Source organism: Scomber japonicus, chromosome 11, assembly GCF_027409825.1.
Source record: "Scomber japonicus isolate fScoJap1 chromosome 11, fScoJap1.pri, whole genome shotgun sequence".
In the NCBI taxonomy this organism is placed as follows: Eukaryota; Metazoa; Chordata; class Actinopteri; order Scombriformes; family Scombridae; genus Scomber; species Scomber japonicus.
Genome location: NC_070588.1, coordinates 23,853,927 through 23,871,421, shown reverse-complemented (window position 1 = coordinate 23,871,421; position 17,495 = coordinate 23,853,927). Strand labels below are relative to the sequence as shown.

Genomic DNA, 17,495 nt, shown 5'->3' with positions numbered 1-17,495 from the left:
TTATCATCTGCACACTCAGGACTTTAAATGTGGACTATGGTGTTGTCTGGAACAGAAGGAAGGACTGTATGAATTCATCTTGACACTGGTTTTACACGGCGGAGCTTTTGTTCCTTAAACTACAGTAACTAGTCTTTGGGTTGAAGTTGTATTGCTTTGGCATCAATACACGCAAACAGTATTCCTAAACTACTTTTAAACCCCATCTTTAAACACACAACAGATCTGGTTCATGTGTTTGGAACCAGGGAGACTTCCTCTGGTAAAGAGAGTCAATATTCCTTTATTTGCTGAGTGTTTCAATTATGACAGCGAATGAATAAAAGATTTACAATGAATAAAAGATTTACAGGACCTTTGACTGATAAGTAGAGACCTTGGGCCAGACTAATGGCACTAACACTGGAGCGAAGTCCTCCCTCCGGATCCTAAACTGTTTATTGCTGCGTATAAACGAGGTAAAGAGTGATGTGTCTGCAGGTGTAAGACACGTCCTAATAATCCTCCCCTATCCACGGAGTAGTTTGCTGCTTTACTATCGGTGGGAGGAGTCTGGAGGGAGTGGGCCTGCCCGGTGCTTTTAATACAGATGCGCCCCTCAGTGCGCCCTGCGTTCACCACCGAGCGTACACGGCAGAGCGGGGAAAGACAGAACCAGACAGCACCATGACTGCACCCAGCAACACCTACGATGTTATAGTGATCGGCGGAGGCATATCGGGTAGGTACCACATGAAAAAAAAAGTTGATCATGTTAAACAGGACGCGAGGTGAGATGGAGACAAACGATGTCAGATAAATTGCCTGTAAGCGGACTGATGCGCTTTGTTTAAGGTGACTAGACAACTGTTGCTTAGAGAGCGCACGGATATTGTTGCCAAGAAGTGGTCCGACCCCTGCTTATAGGACTGATCCTCTCAGCTGATTATTCTATTGCTGCTCATTTTGCATAATGCGGCTTTTTTTTTTTCTTTCCCAGTTTCTCTTCTCTTCCGCGAGGCTGCCTCCCGTCACTATCCACCGCTGTATCGCATGTTAAGTAACAGCTAATCAGCCAGAGCATAGTTTGTATTACATAAGAGGAGGGTGGGGGTAGAGGTGGTGGTGGTGTGTGTGTGTGTGTGGGGGGGGGGGGGGTCTCATGCTTTATCATTGGTTGCATCTGCGAGGTTTTATTTGAAATATTCTCTCTTCATAAAAAGATACCCACTTGGTTTTCATTTGGTCTGTAAGCCAGTTAGATGAGAGGTATGATGCTGAGGATGAGTCCACCTGCAGACATGTGAACTACATCTGCTTCTGTATCTTTTTTTTTTTTTTTATCTCACAGTGTACAAGGAACTGATGTGTTTTGCTTTTTCACTTCCTCCAGCACTTGATGTGATTTTGCATTGTTGTATGTTAACTACAAGTATGGCAGCATTTCCCCCTCAGTAATTATAGTAGTCTGTTGGAGGAAGGGAAGTCCTTGCTAAAGAGATAGAGTGGTGGTCTGAAGGGTCGCCAGCTTTCTTTCTTTGATAGCAGCCTTGTTAGATAACACTATTTCCTGTTGGGGAGGGTACAGTTCCTGGAGAGTCCCAAAGAGGATGTGTTGTTTTTTGTTTTTTTTTGGTAGTTTTTCCTCCTGCATGTCCGCACTGCAGACTAGTGCAGCACTCTGCTGTCATCTCAGAAGACTTAGTAAGAAAGGAAGATTTCATGTATTTGCTTGTCTGAGATTGGGGATGAAGATTGAAATATGGCTGTGTTGAGTAGTGGTGTCACATGACTAATGTGAATCACTGTGGCTCCTGGCAGGTCAGTGTGTTTCTGCAGATGCACATTTAAAGCGCCGCATCTCCTGAGACAACTGTGACACATTTTGCAGACGAGCAGACGGGCTTTTTAGGTGCATAGTGCAGCGGGGGGGATTTAAACACCTGTCAAGTTGTTGTGCTTAATGATGTCGTCTTGTTCCTCCCCTGCCTGACCGCTGTCCTCTTTCCACTTCAATCGACTGCTTGTCTGCCTGCATGTCCGTCTTTCTGTCAGACAGTGAAGAATTTAGGTCAGTGTCAGTTCAAATACCAGTCAAACAAGCAAAACAAGTGCTACAGAAAAAAGTTAATTCAATAATACTGGCAGATCGTACCCCCACCCCTCACCCCCCACCACCTCTAATCTGCCTCTTTTCCCTTGTGTCACATTAGGGTCTTGTAATTACACCATTTGTTTATATCCATGCCCTTTACTGGCGTGCAATGAGGTCCACACATAACAATCACTGTCCAATCAAAGGACAGATGAAGCAAGGGGGAGGGGGGGGTGCTCCTTCCTCTGGTCGCTCTCTCTTCACGTCTCTATCACCCTCTCTCCTGAGATGTGTGTTTCTCCTCTCGCCTACAAATGGAATTGTCATTTTCCTGCCCGCCAGCCACCCACCATCAGGAGCTGTGGCCCTTGAGGGGCAGCCAGCACTTTCTGAGACAACATTAATCACTTGTGACAGCCTGTTATCAAACCAGCAGAAGAGGGGATGCCAGAGGAAGGGGGAGGAGAGACAGAGGAGCGGAAAAGCAGAAATAATGGGGAAGTGAAGGAAGGAACTGCTTCCTCATCTTTTGTCTCAGCAGCTGCGAATGTGGGAAATCAAATGAGGCAAACTGAAAGACAAGGACAGAAAGAAGGAGTCAGACAGATTAAAATCTATGAGAACTGTGGAAGGGAGAAGGAGGAAATGAGCAGTATCAAGGAGAGTGAATAGGGAACTTGAGGTGGATGTGAAAATGGAAGATGGAAGCGTGGCATGCTGAGTGCAAAAGTGAGTTGTCGACGGGGGTTGTTTCTCCTGAGTTGACTGAAAATTGCCATCAAATCCTATACAGTTATCCTCAATAAACTGTGCAAGAGATGATTTAAAGGACTTGGCTGCATTTGCTCAGCAGTGGGCCTATAAACTCAGCTGGATTCCTCTTCTCCACAGACCTTTACCCAGACAAGTCGGCAGTAAAGTTAAATGACTATAAAATTACAGCATGCTCAATAGAAAATACATGTCCATTCTTTTTCCATGTATACTTTGGCAAATTACAGTTAGTGTTTAGCAGAGAGAGCAGCCCCATATTTTGGACTGAATATGCTGCACTTTACTTTGAAGTGCATTGTGTAGCCTTGTATGCTTTGACACGCAGCAGCAGGGATGTATCGTTATGCCCAGTGAATTTAATGAAAATACTGTTTTTCTCTTCTGTTTGAGCTCACGCACATCTGTGGGAACTAGGACAGTGGCTTCAACCCATGAGGCTTATCAAGACAGCACCATTGTGTGAAGTCACGTAGAAAACAATAGGTGCTTTGACATGCCTCATCCACTGCTGGTTTGTGCCACCCTTTGGTTTTGTTTATTCAGCAAAAAGTCATTTTTTTGATGACAGAACTTTGTAAGTTGAATGTAGAAAAAGGTTTGACTTCAGTCACTCTGAAGAGCAGACTGTTGAAATACTTTTGGGAGATAATTGTATGGGTGTGATGGGTGTTTAGTTTATCTATACTAACAGCACACAGTTCTTGTGGGCACATTCTGGCACTTATCGCACTTTTTTTCTGAAAAATGTGTTTGTCTACTTGTTCCCACAGTTGGATGTTTGTGTTTCTCTGTCCAGAATGATGCATGTGCAGAGTTTGTTTTCACATTCAGCTACTGAAAGTGGAAAGTTTATCTGTGTTTATCTTAAATCTAAGTTTAAAGTATGTATGATTTATGGCATCACAACCAGTGGTCCTGTATGAAAACTTGAACCCTCCAGTGCAAACCACTGAGAATGGACTTTAGTAGGAAAAGTAGGAGACATCTTCTGTTAAACTATAGAAAAGAAAAACATTTGTATATGAAGATACGTGTTTCTGTGATGATTGTTGATCAAGATGAATCAAATCAAGAATTCTGTCTTAATATTTGATTTATTTCGAGCCAGGTTCATGTCTGCATGCATGAGACACTGACAGAGATTTGCTCCAGCGTACAAGGTTCTTATACTACGGATAGGTCAGAGCATTTTAAGCAGAATATGATACATCCTTCTGGTGCTCTGCCAGCTATTCTGGTCTGATATTTGTCATTGTTTTTCTAGGTGGAAAAGGTGACAACCAAAATAAGACTGCTAGACTTATGTAAAAATACATACTAACAGTATATTTGTTGATTCTGAATTTTAATGAAGAAGAAGGAGAATATTCATATCAGACACAATCTATTATTTTATTATTATATTATGTGTGTGTGTGTATCAGGTATTGAAACATGTCTGGAGGTATTTGGGACGACGGTTGTAATAGAGTTAAATGAAGATAAGAGTTGGCGCCTGTGGTTCAGGTAAAAGTAAGCCTCCAGATAGTGAATGTTAGTCTCTGCCAGGTCCTCTGAGTAAATGACTCATAATAACATTTAAGTGTGTGTTTGTTTGTGTGCACACACTCATATGTGTCTATGCCATAGTCACAGTGTACCCAGTGTACTTACTTAATATATTCGGTATTTAGACATCTGAGTTAAAGCCAATGACAACAGTGCTTCTAATGGATGCTCATTATAATGTGTGTGAGAGCTGTGCTAGAAAGCTGTTTAGTTTTTGTTCATGTCAAGAACAACAGAGAACACAACAGCTGTGAGCATGATGCTAAAGCTTTGGGTCCGTCCTGTAGGTCCTGTTGGCCACCACTGATTTAACCCCGAATGGTCTGAGCATATTTCTGGTCCTCAGAACTGGTATTTTAATGTAACACAGTGGAACTTAATGTGTTAATGTGTTCTGCTACCCATCCACATCATTGGCTTTATATGAATTTGTTATCAAGCCTTTATTGATGAATCCTGAGCTCCATCAGGTAGCTAACAAGTCCAAAATCAGCCCAAATCCACTTGGTTCCTTTCATTGTCTGACTGAAGAACTGACCCTGAAAACAGTCGTGTGTGGGTGTGGTCGTATTGTTTTTAGTACCGCTCAGACAATGAAATACAAACCAGTTGGATTAAAAGATTATTGCGTTTAAAGGCTGATCATAAAAACACTACACAGCAGTTTGTAGTACTCACAACTCTTTAGTCTCATGAAATCTCAAGTAGTAATGAGTAACAAGCGCTCTGTGCTCAATCCCATTTTTCAAAGACACTCAAAGGCACTTGCTGAGTCTGCTCAATTTTAGTACTGGTCCATTCAATTAAGGTGAAGCCATATCATATCTAAAAGCTCCTAAACCAGCATGAACCCTTGTCTGGCAGCCGCTTTAATTACCATCATCATAGCTGCAATCCTAGAACACCATTTTTCTCTGTCCAGCTGTGCAAACAAGAGAACGTGTTTTCTGAGCTGCCCGATATAATCATTAGATGGACGGCTCATGTGTGTTTCCATATGTCAGTTTCTGCGTGCCTGCGCCTCTGTGTTTGCCTTGTGTGTGTAGCAGGTAAAGCCATGAGAACTGTGCGGGTGTAATCTCAGCTGTGTTCATTTTGTCATTGATGACAATGAATGTGCAAAAAGCTCATATAGCCGATGGGTATTTGCACAACTGGAAAAGCCCTCATTTCTATCTGTGATATTTTGGGCAAGGGATTTGAAGCAGGTGTTCTGTGGGAAATGTTCCCACTTTCTTTTTCTGTCCAGTGTTTGTCCAGCTAAATGATTTTGCAGCCGTTGTCAGAGTGATAGCTGTGTTTAATGTTTGCCTGATGGCCATTACATTAAAACTAAAATGATCCTTTACACTCACAGGTCCTGTTCACACCTTGCTCTGACATGCGTTGTGAATGATCTGATCACAGGTGGACAGCTCTGAGTACGTCAGTTCACACCTGGCTTTAGAATGCGTCACCACATGCGTATGAGTGACCACTTGTGAACAGATCTATATAAACACATACATCATTACTGTTTGCAAAGACCAAATGTGTTGTTGTTTTTAACTATCAGGAGGCAGCAGAAGAAGAAGAAGTGTGTAATGATGACGGTGTGTGGACAAAATCAAAACTCTTTGAGTTAAAGGTAAATCAGACAGTATGGTTTGTTTCACACTTTAATGGGATTCTGCTCACACATGAATGAGTACTTCTGCTTACGCACAGGATGTCAGTTGTGTAGGTGGAAATTCAGTGTTGCCCAAGACACATTTTGTACACACTGCTAAAAGAATGTTGCCATAGTTGCCTAATTATCACAAATCACTTTCATGTTCCATGGCAACATATGTGTTTGTCATATTACTCTCCTGTCTGCTCTCTGTCACATCTGTCTTTCTGCAATTCCAGCCATCATTTAATTGCCTGTCAATATTGCTCCTCAGTTTGTTGCCTGTAAACAGCCAATCAGTGTCTCCACACTGAGAACATGTGACAGGGACAATGTGATTGCTGCTGTCTTGTGAATGTCTCCCCCTCTGGATCAATATGGAGCCTTTCAGGGCCCTCATTCAAGTGGCATACTTGTCACTCAGCTACTATTTGATTTTTTTGTTTGTGCTCTGTGGAAACAACACTTCACTGAGATGCAGACACAAACACGCATTCCTGTAAATTTTCAAAGGAAATAAAATGTCAAACGCTGACAGTGTTTAGCAGCTTGGCTTCATCCTTGGGGAAAACAGAACCACAGTTGTCAAACAGTTGGTTGAGAGATTTCTTTGTTTTTGTTAAACATTTTCCTGTCATGGAAAGCATACTGGGATTCCTTCCCTTGAGAATATGTTCTCAATAATGTGTTTCACATTTTCAGCTCGCAGAAGGCAGAGAATATACTGGAAAAAATACATAAAACACATCCACAAAGTCAGGCCTTTACCTTACATACACAATGTGATAAGCAACCTGCTCTGAGAGAATGATTACTGACTTAATGCTAAATGTGTATATTTTATGCCTTTTATGCCTTATCCCATTCTTGTTAACGTGATATCTCAACAATACTTTTAGTTAATGTCTTCAAGTTTGGCATGAATATCCAATGGACTCAAGGATGAACTGATCACAATGTTGTGGTCAAAGGTCAAGCTCACTGTGATCTCACAAAACACATCTTGACCATAATTCAAGAATTAATACACTTATTATGACAAAGTTTCACATAAATGTCTAATAGGAAAAATTATGACATTTTATATCCAAAAGGTCAAAGGTCAACTTCTCAGTGACATCATTTTGTAGAAAAGTTGTTTGAACTTACACTGCATGCACAATTATTAAGCAAGTGAGTATTTTGACCTTATCGTCATTTGCATGCATATTTTCCAACTCCAAGCTATATAAAGGAGGGTGTGGCCTACCGTGATCAACACCCTATATCAAGGTGTGCATAATTATAAGGCAGCTTCTTTACCTCAGGAAAAATGGACCAAAAAAGAGATGTAACAGACTCTGAAAAGTCAAAAATTGTAAAATGCCTTAACCCTATTGAGAACTTGTGGGCCCTTCTTAAACGTGATATTTACAGTGAGGGAAGACAATACACCTCTTTGAACTGCATTTGGGAGGCTGTGGTTGCTGCTGCACAAAAAGTTGATCATCAACAGATCAAGAAACTAACAGACTCCATGGATGGAAGGCTCATGACAGTTAGAGAAAAGAAGGGTGGCTATATTGGTCAATAAATATTTTTTTAAATGTCAGAAGCGTTTATTTGTACATTTTGTACATTTTGAGTTGTTCACATGTTATTCTTAGTTTAATAAATAAAAATAAACAAGTGAGATGGGAAAATTTTTGTTTTTCATTTAGTTGCGTGATAATTGTGCACACTAATAGTTGCCTAATAATTGTGCACACATCGATATTCTCCCGAGAAGACCAAACCTCACGTTTTCTTTGTCGAATATTCAGATTTGAGGTTTATTAGCATTTTGGATTGACTGAGAGCGTTGTATTTGTTCAACAATACAGTTAATCCTCAAGAATACAACCTGCCTAATAATTGTGCACACAGTGTATGCTTAAGCTCTTTGTAATAACATCATAACAACATCGACAGGCCGTGACAGTTAAAGTCTTGTTAAAACAACCTCAGGGATTATTTATAAAAGTTTATTAGTCAAAAACTCAAATAAACTGCTTTCTCACGACTGTAGCAAACACCCCTACACCTGGTGTCCATGAAGAAGTGATCAGTATAAAGAGTTTTTCTCTTTGTGATTTCAACTAAAGTTGCGTATTCCTTGCATGTCACTTTAATCTTAATAAGCCTTTTGAGTTTGAGTGGCAGAAGGAAAAGCACAGGTGTTACTAATAACATTAACACTGGCTTAGTTTGTTCTATTCAAGTGTCTCAGTCAGCAATGACAGTGTGACAGTGAGCCAACATTCACAATAACAGCACCCTGAAACTCAAACATCTAAATGGTATTCAGCCATCATTATTAACTTTATCATTTACAACTGTGCTTTTCATACTGTGACAAAATGTCTTACATGTAAAAGCCTATATGAAAGGCTCAAGGGAGGTTTAAGGTATTTTATTTTGTCTTCCATGGAGAATAATACTGTGAAGGTTTCAGAATATGTAACTGAAGAAAAGACATAAAGAATCAGTGATATTTAGATTCTGAGCTGAAGGTGAATGCCAAGTCTCATCTGCCATACAGGAAGCCTAATGCAATTTAGACTATTACAACTGGGAAACACTGGAGGACAAAGGGTGGCAAGAACAATTGGAAGTGAAAAAACAAATGACAGGTGGTAAGCCTGAGGCAGAAGGAGGTGACAGGTAGACGGGGGTGAGCAGCAGAGAGAGAGAAGGGCAGAAACAGGAAAATTAAAGATGTTGTCTGACATATGTTCACAACCAGGCTGCAGCTATAAACACTCATGACAACCATATTTCCACCATCCATCCAATCCATCCCTGAGCATCACTTATTCTCTTGAGAAAAAAAGGTCTTTATTCTGGGAAATGCAGACCAAATCAAAAACTGTCTGAGCTGAGACTGAACAAAGACTTAAAATACAAACCAAACTAATCAGACAACTGCTAACAGGTGGCAAAACACAAGGGCAGACTGGGAGTTGATAGGCTAGAGAAGAAACTAGGGCCTAATCCCAAACCAGCCCCTGTCCCCTCTGCCTATCCACTACTCCTTCGTTTGCTTGTCATGTGAAGGTCATACGGACAGGAAGTGCATGTGCAACAGGAGAAAGAAGGAAACAACATACAAATGTCAGAGTTCCGTCTTTCTACCTGGTCAAGTATTTGAAATCAAGCACCCATGCTAACTTCACGGTGTCAAACACAATCTCTCTGTTTGCACAACCTTTCACTGCATAGTTTAAATGCTCCAGACTATCCAGCATCATGGGGTCAAACACATAAATCAGAGCATCTTTGAAACTTAGGAAATACACGCTGTCAGTCTTTTATCCTTTCAAACATCTGGAATGAAAACCAGACAATTAGGTCAACCACAGCCTGAAGGTGCTGCGGTGGAGAGGGGAGGAGCAGTGGTTGGGAATGAGGAGAGAGAGCCAAAGAAAGAAAAGGATGAGGATTAATAATAATAGTAAGAAGTAATAGTCAGTTTTTAATCGCCAAAAGGCTTTTAAACGTAATGCGGTATAAATTATGAACACTCTTTTACAAAAATGAAAAAGGGATGGAGCAATATCAGCAGACTCAGAAAAGGTGCATTATTAGCAGCTCAGTGAGTTTTGTGTTTAATGAGCAGTCACAACTCTATCCGCTCTTTGCTTAGGGCTGTTAAATTGTCAGATTCTGTATTCAGTTAGTATTGCTGCACTTCTCTTTACTCCTTTTCTTTCTGCTTCTCTGCACTTTTTTCCATTTAGCAATCACATCTTCTACAATGTAGTATCATCTCATCTATATGTAATATGTCTTTTCACAGTCTTCATGCTAAATGTCCTATGCATGAACCCCAGCAAATTTGGTCGAATACAATCAACCTCACTTATCATGTCTCACCCCTTCCCTTTTGTGATCCCTCCTTAAATGCATACGCACAAAGGAGGGAGACGCACTGCTCAATCCACACCAGCTGCGCCTCAGATGACAGGAAAACTGCACTTCAAGGCCGTTGAGTCTGTTTGATAAATATCAAGCATGTCTTTAGGTGCAGAAAGCTGCTGAAATAGGGCGTGAACAGCATAGAAAATCGGGGCAAAGAGGAGAGGACGAGACAGAGAAGGAGCAGAAATCTGTGATATCTCTCTTTGATTCTTTACAGTTTCCACCAAAGACCGGCTGACCTTTTTCCTCCATTTTTAATCCTCAGACTCAGAACTTAGATAACTCAGAATCCCATAAAAGGTGTAGTTTTCATGGCTGGAGGGGGCAGACACACCTGGAAAATTGCTATTCAGCTCCTCCAGAGAGAGAAACAGCTTTAGAGAGCAGGGCTGCAAACACTTGTGCAGAGCTTAAATCTTAAAATAACATAAAAACAGACATAAAGCAGTAGTAAAAATGACAAACAGGAAGTTTATTTTTGTTGTCTGAATCTTGCCTCTACACATTTTCACATTTCAACAGCAGAACTGCTTGATGCTTGAATCTCACACTTTTCTTTCTTTCTTTCTTTCTTTGGTTTTTCTGGCTCTGTTTTAATCCGTCTCTCCTCACAGCTGAAGTTCAGTTCAGGAACAGTTATAGCATGTTGATTTTTCCAGCACAGTCCATTCTTCCTGATTTCGTGGTGGGGGAATGGGGGTGAACAATGGGGGAATGCTAACTCCTTTGAATCCTTTGAAGCGATGGTTGCTTTGTACTGATCTATCAGTCATATTTATCCAAAAGCTTTTTTTATGAAACAAAAACTGGGAAGAAATTATGCGTCAATTAAACCAAACAAGCTTTCCGGATCAAAGCAATATCCCAACAGGAGGCTATTTTTGCAACAATGGCTGTAGGCATAAACAAGAGATGCAGACAGATGCTCTTTGTTTTCGAAGACAGAGACTGACCTTTTGAGCTGAGCGCAGGTAATAGCATCAATTTAACGGGGAAGATTCGTGAGCCTGGTCTGGCCAGGACTAATGCTTTCTGCAAAGCCTGGCAGGGTGGGTGTGTTTGCACAGTGAGGGAGGGCTGAAGTTAGGTAATACAGGACAAACTATGTTTAAACTAATATAAACCTCACTAGCCTCAACAGGGCTCAGCAGGATTTGGAAGGAGAAAGCGGGTGAAGATAGAAGGGTAAGAAGGGAATTTAGGGCAAAGGCCAAGAAAACATTTGCACAGATGTGGGTGCCTGCTGAGGTCCTGGAGCTGTTTGATCCCTGGCTTTCTATTACAGTCTTCATCCGAGCAGACTAAATACACCAAATTGCCAAAAATATATAGACAATCACATACTTTCTTTGATTTGGGCTTGACCCAACTTCCACTTAAAGAACTCCGTCAAACTTTGTAGCAACAGTTTATCTGGAAAGGCCTTTCCTGTTTCAACATGAACCCCATGTACAAAGTCAGGGCCATGACTTGTTTTGCAGTTTGATGTGTAAGAACAGCTTAGAGACCTGACCCCAACCTCATCCAACACCTCTGGAATGAAAAGAGTTGTGAAATGATGAAGACAGCCCTTGCTTCTAGAAGTAGAAATCACAAATATTTATCTGAGAACAGTTTTAGGCTCACAGCTGGAGCACGTTTCAGCTCACCGGCTGAATCATCAGTACAAAAGATAAAAATTAAAAAAAGTACAAGCTTATGTACATGAATGAGGTCAAAAGTCCTATTTTGAAGATTCATTTTGGTATAAAAAACATCCGATCATCAAGTTTAGGATTCAGGTAAATGCAACACTAACAGCAGGAGATTATGCTGTTAGAGCTGCTACAATTATTCATTTAATCAATTAGTGCATTAACAGAAAATACATTGGAAGCTTCTCAGTTGAGGATTTGAAGCTTTTCTGTGTCTTACATGATAGCAAACTGAATTTCTTCAGATTTTGGACAGTTGATCAGACAAAACAAGACATTTGAAGATGTCCTCATGAACTTTAAGAAATCATAGAGAGTCATCATCAGTTATTTTTCACTATTTTCTGACATTTCATGGACCAAACAGTCAATCGATTGATCAAAAAGGGAATCAGCAGATTAATTGATAATGACAAATAATCATTAGCTGCCGCCTTAGAATTTAGTTTATGGATCTTTTTTGTAGGAAATCGGCAACTACAGCTCTGTGTTTTGCTCACAACTGCAACAGAGAAGCATTTTGAATGGGCTATAACAGTCTGATGTGCACCTCTGACTGGCTTCTCCATAGCAACAAGAGTCAAGGCTCAAAGCTGTAGTATTTAATGTACCAATTTATTTCCAAACTGACTATTCTCAGACAAAAAATATTGAAACATGATTGAAACATAAACCTTTAGGACTGTAACATTATCTGGGAGAGTCCCGTGTTTCTGAGTTGAACAACATTAAACATTATGTGATGAAGAAATGTGAATTCAAACTATGTGACAGTTAGAATGTCTGCTACACTGACATTGTCCAGTGCCTCTCTTATTGAGTTAAAGTTATGACAGAGACTGCCTGAGGTTACTATGTCAAAAGCTTTGTCTCTGTGGTTGGTCAGTCAGTCAGTAATATTAAGGTCATGCTCTACTCTTTGTTTTGCCCTCTCTTTCTCCTCACATGATCAGAAAGGTCAGCTGATATATGTGGTTTGTTGTGAGAGTGTTTCTCTTTTCCTCATGTGCCTGCAAAGATCTCCCCTTCCCCCCGCTCTCCCATCTTTCCCACAGCTCTCCAGCTAATGTTGAGGTCATTCAAAAGCCAAATATTAGTCTGTTAATCCTTCATTTAATCCTCTTTCAAAGGAGACCTGTCTACGAGAAAAAGGTTTAGGGAATAAAAATATAGATAAACTCAAACACAATTACATAGACAACAGACTCATCAGAGCACAGTGCACTGTAATAACCAGAGTTGAGACGTGCATACTCTGTACTGCTCCTTTCGAGGCTGAACGTGCGTTTCACCTCGCCTCACACCTATTGTACATTGGAAATATACACCCTTACACACCATTACATAAGAATCGTCTGACCTTTGTAGTAATACAAGGGTCATACGCAGTGCAGGAAGTGTATTTTATGTGCCCTTAACTCAACTCTATTGTTTCTCCTTCCGTCTGCAGGTTTGAGTGCAGCGAAGCTGTTAAAAACCAGCGGGCTCAACCCTGTCGTCCTGGAGGCCAGGGATCGAGTCGGTGGTCGTACCTTCACTGTGCGGGTAAGACCAGGAGAGCCAACACTGTTGTACACACTGCTATTAAAAGGGACTATTACATTAGGCAGAATATAAAACCAATCTGACTCCTGTTTCAAACACCTGTTTTTGGAAAGAGACTTGGGAGACTTAATTTAAGAGATTTAACACACTCTCACGCTGTTCTGTGGGATTTTCTTTGGCGGGTAGTTTAGCTATTTGAGCTCATCATCATGACATGCTGTGACACCAGTAATTCTTGGCTGCTCGATATTTCAGCAGTAAAGATGTGAGAAGACAAATCATCAGGAATTAATTTCCTCTGTGACAGCAAAAAAGCATTACTAGATCCTCTAAAAACACCTGCAGGTTAAACACTTTAAAGGATGACTCTTAAAGACACACTTAGAGCTCCTAAAATTAGTCAATTCATTATTAAACAGAAATTAATTGGCAACTCCTTTTATAGCCGATTAATCATTTTAAGCAAATATTATACATATATTTACTGGTTCATTCACAGCTTCTCAAATGTGATCATTTTATGCTTTTTTGGCATTCTTGACAGGAAACTTAATGACTTTTGGTTTTGGACTGTGTTTTCATGTTGTGATATGTGTGTTTTTTTCCCTCTCTCTTCAGAATAAGGAGACAAAGTGGGTTGATCTGGGCGGGGCTTACATTGGTCCAACTCAGAACCGCATCCTCCGATTGGCCAAAGAGTATGGCATACAGACCTACAAAGTCAATGAGCAGGAGAGCCTGGTGCATTATGTCAAAGTGAGTGTCCCAGCATACTTTTCATTTATCTATTATATCAGCAAGTAGCATTATCCAAAAGAAGGTTGAAACTTATAAATAGACTCAGCCTAAGAAGGGGATTTTCCTTTTAATTGATCTCATCTGATAAGAATAATGGGTTGATAAAACTGTGTACCCATACCCATCCTGAACAACACTAGCCTCTCAGACTCTTTCCTGAGCTGCTCAGAGAAAACCAAAGTATTATACAAAAGATAACCAAACACTGTGTCCTTCTCATGACTTCCTACATATCAGCTGAGCAGCCCAGCCACCCCTCTCCTCTTCAGCATTAGTGACTGGAGATGCTAATCTTTGCCTGAGGGATTTCTGTAATGCAGTTTCTCTTTTCTCTGAGTGGTTGAAAGGACATCAAAAGCAAACAAAGAAAGAAGGAAGGAAGGAAGAGACACAGAAGCCTTCTTTCTTGGTTCTTGTTATGCTTTCCTCCATATCTCATTAGTGTAGGCGCACCACTGTCCTTAACACAGTGTTCCTCAACCTGATTTGATTTGCCATGGCTGCCATGTAGCCTGGTCAAACAAACCCTTCTGTAAATCACTGTGGACTGCCTATTGCAGCTGGCAGCTTCCTGTGTTTGGTAGTGGGTATGTCTGTGTGTGTGTGTGTGTGTGTGTGTGTGTGTGTGTGTGTGTGTGTGTGTGTGTGTGTGTGTGTGTGTCTGTGTGTGTGTCTGTGTGTGTGTGTGTGTGTGTGTGTGTGTCTGTGTGTGTGTCTGTGTGTGTGTGTACACTGAATGGAGAATGCTTATCTCGACATAGGCTGTGTTCAAGTCATTCAATCATAACTTCAGAGATGGACTTTGAGCTTCTGGCCTACGAGTGAACACAAATGCACTCATTGCTGGATATCGAAAACTTTTTCTAAAGTGCACCGCTTCCACCCCATTTGGACTTGTGAAAGAGCTACAATATTTGGAATATAATTCATATTATATAATATAATGAAATCCAATTTAACTGCACATAAAGTACAGCCTCATAAACCACCAGAAAGCTGAATCAAGGTCTGTCTGACACTGTTAATGGAACAATAATTAGGAGTTATTGCAGAACACCAGCATGGGTTGCATGCAGACACACATTATAGTACTGCAGGCATAAAATGTTAGATAATAAGAACATATCAGGCCACTCAGGAGTTACCTGTACTCCTGTACTCACTGTAGGAGCAGTTATTGTTTATGCATCTACTGTTTGTCCTGAACTGCAAAGTCATCACTGTTATCATAATCTGTCAGACTGCCATTGGATGCAAGTCATGCAGAAAAGGTTCATGGTTAAATAGCAGTGATCATGCTCATATTAATCTGGCCCTTCCCTCTATAATTGACAGTGCTCCTAGGTACAGTATGCACCTAACACAAATGAATGAATGCTGAAGTTCATTTCCCAATGGTTTACTATACACAATACACATAGTACCGTGTCAAAACATATGTATATCAGATATAAACTCAACATTACAGTACAGGGGTAACCGATATAACAGATATAAGCTTTTGTACACTATGCGCCTTTAGTGTGATATTATCCCACCATTGTGTCTTTAGCACTGATGCACTGTTGACATGACCTATTTCAGCAGGGTTGTGAAATTTCACCGGCATGACATTTGGCACAGAGAACAGATAGAAAATAAATCTGTGGTTTATTCTTGACCGGTTTTGACTGCCGCTGTGAAGCATTATGGGAGCTTCAAACGAGAGCGTGTCTCCGTAGCTACTATCTCTGCAAGATCCACTCAAAGACGCAGACTCGCACACGCACGCCACTCGTAGCTTCCTGGCTGGTTTCCATGGTAGCGTGCTTCATCAAAAGCTGCTCACCCCTATCAGTGTCAGACAGTGTATTTTACTGTGTGTTTGTGCATTTGTGCATACATATGTGTGAAGGGGTTTAGCTGACTCTGCAAAAAGAACAGTTGCAAAATCTGAATGCACACTCAGAGACAACAGCAGCTTTCATTTAAAGGGTAAGGTTGGTGATATTCTGTATTTTCTTATTGTCAAAAAATCTCATCAAAAGTTCAGTTGATCCTACACACAAGCATTGCCTATTCAAACACATCAATAAGCTGTTCCTGACATGTTCCTTAATAATAATTAACATGAACACTGTATGTTATCAGTCGTACATCCTTCTGGCTGTAAATACCCACTAGTGCTCCAAATGTGTGTTAATCCACAGCTGAAAATAGTCCCTACCAAACATCCTTCTTCTGTTTACTCCTGTTTGAGTAACATTAGTGCCCAGATGATGTAGATAGAGCATTACGTATGCTATGTATGTGTGTCGTCAGTTTCAAATATTTATGTCTTTGGAGCTCATTGTCACAAACAGAACTGTGAAGAAGGGAAGTATAGAGAGATTTACTAGCACATTGTTAGTTTGGGTCTTTATGTAGGATTTGTTGATATTAATAAATATGTCAGATTCAGTCTTTTTAGTGGATTTTCACCAGCATTGAAATTCACCTTGTACTTTTCAATTTAGTCACCATTCAAAAATCACAAATGAAAGATAATATGATAATGTGTGTTACAGGACTAGATAAACAACAGTATTAACATTAGAGACGTGCAGAGGAGACACATAATGGAGCCTAACAAGAACATGACAAGGCAGTACCTCACCGTTCAACCATACAATTCAAGCCTGTGTTGTCAGATATCTAATCAGCTCTTCAAAGGTCAAAGGGCAGTCAAAGGTTTGAGGGAGTGCTGCAGAAAAAAAGTGCTATACAGTAACACAAATAATACATTTGTATATCGTACATTTGTATATACATATAAAATGCTATTAATAGTATCAACTTTAATGACAACCATTCACTCCGCCAGCTACCCAGATTTTTTATTTATTTATTTATTTATTTTGTTAATCATAAGCATGCACATGCTTTATGTACTATATTGCTGTTGTGAGTATCACTACACTGTGTTTTGATTGTAAGTAGCTTTGGATTAGCCAAGAAGCTATTTAGACAAATAAGCTCTTAACAATCACAGCTTGTTAAAGTTTCCTGATCACAGGACAGGTCTGACATTATCAACAGAGGAATGCATTTGCGTTCATCAAACCTTTATGATTTCACATGACAGTAACTGGAGTAAAAGCAAACCAGCATGTGTGCCAAGCTGTTGTGTAATTAGGGCTAGCTTTTAAGCAAGCTGCGTAGCTAATCAGCTTTTCTATGGAAGATTGTAATCCAAAAGGCCAGTGCTGGTTTCCCTTATCAGCAAACTACTGCCTAACAGGCTGCTGCAGCTCAGCACTGGATTTATTAATGAGGTATCACTATCAGAGATGGGGAAACAGACTTTTTATTAAATACTGTCCCTGGTTATCAGAGATTGAGAGAGAGCGTGAGATTGTCCCATTGTTACTCCAGCAGTGTGGATGTTGTGCATATCTGCACGTTCACAGCACCGTGAGAAAAGTGGCTGATGACCGCGAGTGAACTTAAACTA

At 40.5% G+C, this 17,495-nt stretch overlaps 1 protein-coding gene across 1 annotated transcript in view; it reads left to right on the top strand.

The window, feature by feature from the left end:
- Positions 1-558: 558 nt before the first annotated feature.
- The window catches only part of mao (monoamine oxidase), a 30,695-nt gene continuing 13,758 nt past the window's right edge, over positions 559-17,495 (top strand). Inside the window, exons 1-3 of the mRNA XM_053329289.1 lie at positions 559-721; positions 13,131-13,225; positions 13,844-13,981. Coding sequence (XP_053185264.1) covers positions 667-721; positions 13,131-13,225; positions 13,844-13,981 — 288 coding nt within the window. The 5' untranslated portion in view covers positions 559-666. The remainder of the gene's footprint in view (positions 722-13,130; positions 13,226-13,843; positions 13,982-17,495) is intronic.